At 36.2% G+C, this 7,377-nt stretch overlaps 1 protein-coding gene across 1 annotated transcript; it reads right to left on the reverse strand.

The window, feature by feature from the left end:
• Nucleotides 1-1,168: 1,168 nt before the first annotated feature.
• Nucleotides 1,169-4,071, reverse strand: LOC147855679 (putative inactive receptor kinase At2g26730). Its single transcript, XM_087330272.1, has 2 exons — nt 2,574-4,071; nt 1,169-1,790 (listed from the first exon to the last, which is right to left on the reverse strand). Exons 1-2 carry the CDS (start codon nt 3,970-3,972, stop codon nt 1,213-1,215), a joined length of 1,977 nt encoding a protein of 658 aa, XP_087186398.1. The 5' UTR covers nt 3,973-4,071; the 3' UTR covers nt 1,169-1,212.
• Nucleotides 4,072-7,377: the final 3,306 nt, after the last annotated feature.

Consider the following 7,377-nt stretch of genomic DNA (forward strand, 5'->3'; position numbering starts at 1 on the left):
CATCACCTCAATTTGTACTAGTTTATATTTTACATCCTTGAGACATGAAATGGTTGAGGGGAGGAATGAAGACAACAATAGTGGAGTAGATAGTTGTTTGGGAAAGCATATTGAATATCTGTTACAATAACAAATAGTTATTTGTGGAGATGCCAATAACATAGTTTTGGGCTCTCAAAACATGTTGTGACTTTTGAAGAGGCATAGAATGCTTAAGATGAATACACTAGAGTTGTCAAAATCTTGGCTACAAGGTTATTGATGCGTAAGATGTTGATCTATAATTTCAAACACGTTACCTAAGCCCTAATCTATGTTGGAAAGGCAAGACACATTTCGATTGCAAAGTATTTGTTTACTCTAGAGTCTATCAACATGCACAAAAGATCATTGGCCTCGACATGCTTCCTCACATTTCAACAATATATATCGACATCCAATTGTCCAATTTCCAAAGTGCTCCATAAATGTTCCTCGCTAATAGTTTCTTGAATTGTTGTTAATCATTTCCAAATCTTTCCCTAAGTGTTCCTCATTAATAACTTGCCTACCAACAATTTAGGAACCAATCCTTGATTAATTTATGATGCCACGATCGAAAACATAATCGCCAATGATCAAAATGAAATAGCTAACATTCAAGAAAACATTGCCCAACTTCTCTATTATGAAAAATTCATAGATGTTTTGCACACATAATTGCTACTAATCAAAATAAAATAGCTAACATTCAAGAAAACATGATAGCATGACACTACATTGCCCAACTTCTATATTGCGAAAAATTCATGGATGTTTTTAAGGAATGTGTAAACAAAGACCCAAAATACATTGAAGAACTCATAAGGGTAATAATATCAGGTATTGTGCAATCTTTCCTTGCCTATAAAGATCTGGTTACAAATTGAGCAAATTTAAACATGCATACTCCATCAAAAGGAATATAACCAATCATTTCTGGAATAAAAATACATCAAATAAAAATACACTCAAGCAAACCAATGGTATACAAAATCCAAGAATTTTCTCTCTAAACATGAAGATGAAAGGAGAAGCATAAGCTGAGTACCCTAAAAGAGAGCCAAAAAAATGGATGAAAATGGTGGGGTGTCGCTTAAGGAAGAAAAGTACGAAAATAAGTTTTAAAAAAATATATAAAAAGACAATGAAAGATAAATGGTCTTAAAATTGTCATTCAAGACTTTCCTTGATTTAAGCAATGTCCTTGTCTTCCTCATGCTTCCTTAGGTGATTCAACATATACAACAATTGTTTCATCAATGGCCTTTGATCCGGAGATGGGGAAACACAACTCATGGCTATTTGTAATAACTCCACCATATCCTCTTCGAGACCCGGAAATCTCAACAACTCCACATCGAACACTTCCGAGGTCCATTCTTCTTTCACCACCGATTGAACCCACCTCGGCAAATCGATCCCTTCCTCACTCACCGAGGCTGTCGACGGGGCCTTCCCGGTCAAAAGCTCAAGTAAAAGCACACCGAACGAGTATATATCAGCTTTTGTGGTCACTTTCCGGATGTCGGTGACCTCGGGGGCTCGATAGCCCACTACTTTGCTTGCCGCCGGAGTGGTACTCACCAGTTGAGCTAGGCCATAGTCGGAGACGCAACTATTGTAGTTGTTGGTTAGAAGGATGTTGGAAGACTTGATATTTCCATGGGTGAAGCCTTGAGAATGAAGATAATCGATGCCAAGTGCTGCCCCAAGGGCAATCTTTACTCTAGTATCCCAATCGAGCGGGGTTCTATTGGCTCCTTTGTTACCTGCCCATGGCGCTCCAACACATAAGTTAAGGACTATATAAAGGGGGGTGGGGGTATTCTGGCATGAGAGAAAGTCTAGACCATATCTATCTAGCCAGTGTATGCATGGAGAAATCAAATTAGGCTTAAGTCTACCCCTAAACCCAAGGTGAGGTATCCAAAATATATAAGGACAAACATATCCATCCATTTAATATATCCATGAACCTTTACTAAAGTCTTAGTTATTGTTGTCCATATTCCATCCCATAGCTATACCAAGGACAAACCCATCCCACTTGTATATCTATAAAAATCTCAGGCCTAGTCAAGTTATGTGTGGTGTCTTTATTGTGTCATTCATTTAGTAACAAAAGCCATTCAAATAGTAACAAAACATTTTCAAACAATGATTGAGAAATACCACATCCAAATTTAGAACATCTACAGACACTCACAAGATAATCAATTCAGAAGCAAGCTAAAATGAAAGCCACGTCAAATTTAGCACATCTATAGCCACACATAACAAGCAAACCACTTCATGAGGAAGCTTCACAAAATTGATGTCAAATCTAGCAGCAAAGCTCGGTATATGATAAGGTAATGTCAATTCAATACATGTTCACAACAAATAAACTTTAAAAACCCATGCTAACAATCTTGCAAATAGAACTAAACAAAATAAAAAAGGACAGAAAAAAATTTGCATCACTAACAACAGGAATAACAACCAAAGAAGGAAAGTGATAACCAAAACAAGAGTACAGAGGGAATACCACCAAAGAAAAGAAAGAAACTCACCATGAAGAAGGGCAGACAGGCTCCCATTGGTCATGTACTCATTCACCAGCAATTTCTCCTCTTTGGAGTAGTAATAAGCAATCAGAGGCACTAAATTCTCATGCTTTAGCTTCCCAACATGATCCATCTGTTGCTCGAATTCCTTCCGTTCGATCGTAACATCTTTGAGTCTTTTCACAGCTACAATGGAGCCACTCTCAAGGATAGCTTTATAGGCAGTCCCAACACTTCCTTTCCCAAGCACTTCAGCAGAAGCCCTCAACAGATCTTCAAGATCAAACACATGTCTCGTTCCCTCGAAGAAGACAAGGCGGTTCCGATCGGGATCCGAGGTCGTCGCCGAATCGACCTTCGGGACACTCTCCAAAGGATAGGGTGGCTCCTCAAGTGCCCTAGAGGCCACATGGCTAGGGTTTTGCTCTGTATTTGGCTTCTTCTCCTTTTTTGGGTGCTTGTTCTTCAGCACAAGTATGCAACAGAAGAGCAACACCAGGAATAGGAAAATGATGGCTATAACAATCCCAGCTATGGCACCTCCACTCAGCTTTTTCCGATCCGAACCAGATGAAGTGTTTGCATTACTTTGTGTTGATGCAGAAGAAGAAGAAGAAGACGGTGATGGTGATGGTGATGGTGATGGTGTCTCTACATTGCATGGTGTAAGAGGAAACCCACATAGATTATTACCAATAAAACTGTTTCCACTTGCCCTTCTGTAGACCTCTGTTTCTGGTATAGACCCAGAGAGATTGTTATATGCAACACTAAAGTTGGTTATGGAGGATGTGTTTACAGAAGCAATGGGCCCAGATAAGGAATTGTTCTGCAGGAAAAGCGTCTTAAGGCGGGTCAGATTTCCTAGAGAGGAAGGCATGGGTCCACTGAAGTTGTTATAGGAGAAATCCACATGAACCAGATTTGGCCAGGCTGTGAAATCAGAGGGCAAATTTCCAGAAAACTCATTATCAAAGAGGTACAGGCTTCTGATGAAGCTACAATTACTCAAATCTGATGGTAAAGAGCCAGAGATCTTATTAGATCTGAGACTCAATACTCTTAATTCAGTTAAGAGGCCAATGGATTGTTCAGGAATTGAGCCAAACAGACTCATCCCAGGTAGTCTTAATCCAGTGACTCTCTCCAGTTCTGTTGTTCCACTACATTCAATGCCTTTCCATTCACATACAGTGTTATTATCTGCCCATTGAAGACGATTTGCTCTGTCTACTGATTGTTTGAACCGTGTTAGCCCAATTATATCATCTGACAAATCTCCATGAACCCTTGTGATTTGGTTTGCAGAGAGACACAGTATTACTTGTAGCAAAAACAGAGCAAATCCAAAATGAGAATGTTTTCTGGGGCTTCTGTATCTTCTAAAATTTGTCGTTACCTCCATAGCTTTTATCTAAACTGGGTGCTGTGGGAGCTAAACCAGAGCATTTTCTTCTTTCATCAGAGGGGAAAGGGGATTTTTTTCTTTAATATAAACTGATTCTTTAGAACTTTGAGTGTATAGATTTCTATTGCATTACCTTGATGAAGCTTTTTTTTTTGTTTTTGTCAGGATTCAATATACATTCTGCAGGCTGTCCATACTTGCATAGGTAGAAGCAAGATTACTCTGTTTTGTAACAAAAATGGAGGCAGAACTAAATGAGAGGAAAGACAGATGTGGAGATATTTGCCTGCCTGCCTGCTGCTGCTGCTTTCTAGTTCCTGTTCTTGTTCTTCTCAGCACTTCATCATCATGGGTTGAATGCTTACTTTCTGCACTGATTAGAGAGCTGTGGCTATGGCTGTGGCTATGGCTAATGGCTAATGGCTATGGCTATGGCTATGGAGTCTGCAGAAACAGAGCCTGCACTACTGTTAAGAGACAAAAACATAACCCAAGGAAAAAAAAATAGGGTTCTGATTATATATTGCATTTATTTATTTAATTTATTTATTTATAGAAATTTATCTATTTATTTAATTTATAATTAAACCTATTTGCAGATTTCAAAAACGCCTCCCTCTGTGTGTTTTTTTTTTTTGTGTGTGTGACTTAATTATTTTTAATTAATTATGAAAGAAACGAATTGCTATTTATTTATTTCTTCAATATTATGAATGATGATTTTGTTTTTTGTTTTTTTTGGTTCAGAGAAGAAAATTTCAAAGGCCCTGAATTTCATTTTTTTTCTTAATTGACTTATTAAAGGAAAATAAAACAGAAATTCAAAAATTCAGCGAAGAAAGAAAGAAAAATAAAGCAGGGAGGTTTTTTTTTTTTCTGGCCATTCTTTAGGTCAAATTTTTTTTGGAAGCTTTTTTGACATTATTTTCTCTGTTTTTTTTGTTTTTGCAGGAAATAATTAGGTATTGAATGAAAATTTTCATGGCATTTTAAGGCCAAAAATTTAAATAAACAATTTTTTTCTCATCTCTACATAGTTTCTAATTTGAAGTTATAATATAATTTATTAAAATTTCTCCTTCTCAATAATCCAAAAAGCAACATCTCTTTCTGTTATTTGTTGTTTTACTTAAAAAAGCAACTAATAAATTTTCACCCGAAAAAACTAATTACGTTTTTTTTTTCCCTGCTTAAAGAAAGAGCAGAGGAAGACAAATTGACAATAACTAATTAAGTGAAGATTAATACATTTAATTAATTAATTCCACAATTAAGGTGTTCAATTCAGAAGAAAAAAAAACAAACTTAACTTTAAGCAGAAAAGCAAATTCATAAAAAGCAAAAAGCAAAAAAAAAAAAGGCAACACCTTTGCATTAATAGATAATAAATGGATTAAGTGAAATAAAAATCTAAACATAATAAAATTAATAATAATATGAAACTTTAATAAGTGATAATAATAATAATTTTAAAACAAAATTGGTTTGATCTTAAATTCTTTGATATCAATTGAAACTTTTGAAAGCACCCTTCAATGGATGACTTCAAGTCCTTAACTAATAAATGAGAGGCACACAAGGTGTCTTGCATTTTTCAACACCGTGTTTTCCCGACTAATTGTTTTTTTTCAACACACCATGACCCGTAGCTTTAAATCATTCTTTGGACCTTCCACAGATTCAAAAAACTCACAAAACCATGTTTTGATCGAATGCTAATCATGTCTCTTCTCGTCTCATTCATGTGTCGTGTTCGTCACCTGAAACAACACGGACAATCCTTCTTAAGTTGTAGCCTGATTGGGTCCCCTTTCCTAATCAATCAATCCCTATGGGAAACTGATCGATCTCGTGTCCTAATCTGAGTTGTTTTCTATGTAGAAACACCTTAGATCTCGTGTTTGCCGCCTGAAACACTGGCGATCAAATTGAGGCAATCTTTTTGGATTTGCACCGCCTGCTTCTACGTTGTAGCCCGATCGGCTTCCCTTTGGGAAGCCAATCTATCCCTAGGGGCAACCGATCAGAGTTGCTTCAATGCATAATCGTTGGCAATTAAAAAGCAAAATGTGAACAATCTTAACCTATTTGCTCGTTTGCAAACGGTTGACAAGTGTGCCCATAATCCTCAACAACCCATATTTTTTATTTTGTTGTTGAATTGTCAGAAGGATCTTCGTTGGTATGCATATTCATATCATACTTTCAACAAACTACTTTTTCCCGTTCAATCGTTGATTATTCATTATGTACCTCTTTTTTTGAATACCTATCCCCACTATGTACTTGTCAAGGCCAATGAGTATATATGCATTGCTCAATGCATTCAATGTGATACTATCATATATGTATGCCTTGGACGTTTGGAACAATGCGCAAAAATACCACCTTTTGAAAAAAACTCATGAGGCCACGGTTCGGTCGAGATTCCTAAAATCTATAAAGCGTTTACTTTTGTCGCTTTCCCTCTCATACGAACATTTCATTTCCTCCCAAGGTAGACTAATCAGTTTTACGAGTTCAACATGAATTTTCTTCATTTTATTCAAACAGTTTGTTCATATCAAAGTAGGTAACCCAAATTACAATTTTCAACAAAAATAAAATAATATCATTGCGTTTCCGTATTGTTCAATCATTTGATTTCCTCTCAAAGTAGACAAATTTGGTCTACAAAATGATCACATTTTCCCTTTTATACGAAATCGCTTCTTCTCTTGTAGCAAACAAGTCAACATGGCAATCCTAATGTTATTAAGATGGACATGAAGAAGGTCCATTTCCAATTTTGGTCGGCAAGAAAACATAGGTTGCAATCTAGACTTATAAAAAAGAATCTTTATTACCTCATAACAAAATACAATGTAACACAGAAATTATTTCTATTTCTCTATAAAGCGTAGCGGACACAAATGTAGATATAATTACACCACATTCTAACATGAAGAATATCTCCCGATGTCTCTAAAATGTGAGGTTCTTTGATAATATATATGTATATACTCAAGCTTCACGGATCTTATAAATAGAATATCAAAATATCATAAACATTGAATTCTATATTGCTCAACGATGCTATCTAACACCATATTGTGGTCTCGATTTTGATTCGACATTTTTTTGTATTGAGGTTGTTTTTTGTGAACATTGCCTTAGAAGCCAATACCAACACCCACTTTGATTGTGAATAATCTTCGCAACACGGTATAATTTTCAAATTTTTTTGTGCTTCACGAATATTATTGTTGTCTAGATATATGTAAAGTCAGTAGTTCACGAGACCCACCTTCCTCCTTGCGAGTCCTCGAGCGGTTTAGCCAATTGTTGTCAAAGCTTCAAGACTTCTAAAGTGTCCTAAATTTGCATGTCCTAATTGATGTTTCGCAATAAACAATATAGTTT

Source organism: Azolla caroliniana, unplaced genomic scaffold, assembly GCF_043228905.1.
Source record: "Azolla caroliniana isolate FFs.n. ecotype wild unplaced genomic scaffold, voAzoCaro1.0.p SCAF_14, whole genome shotgun sequence".
NCBI lineage: Eukaryota > Viridiplantae > Streptophyta > Polypodiopsida > Salviniales > Salviniaceae > Azolla > Azolla caroliniana.

What these genes read in the sequence shown, in the direction of transcription:
- LOC147855679 (XM_087330272.1), bottom strand. Translation starts at nt 3,972, where the DNA reads ATGGAGGTAACGACAAATTTTAGAAGATACAGAAGCCCCAGAAAACAT. An exon ending in CCTGTCTGCCCTTCTTCATG is followed by an intron (nt 1,791 to 2,573) that starts GTGAGTTTCTTT and finishes CGCCATGGGCAG; the next exon opens with GTAACAAAGGAGCCAATAGA.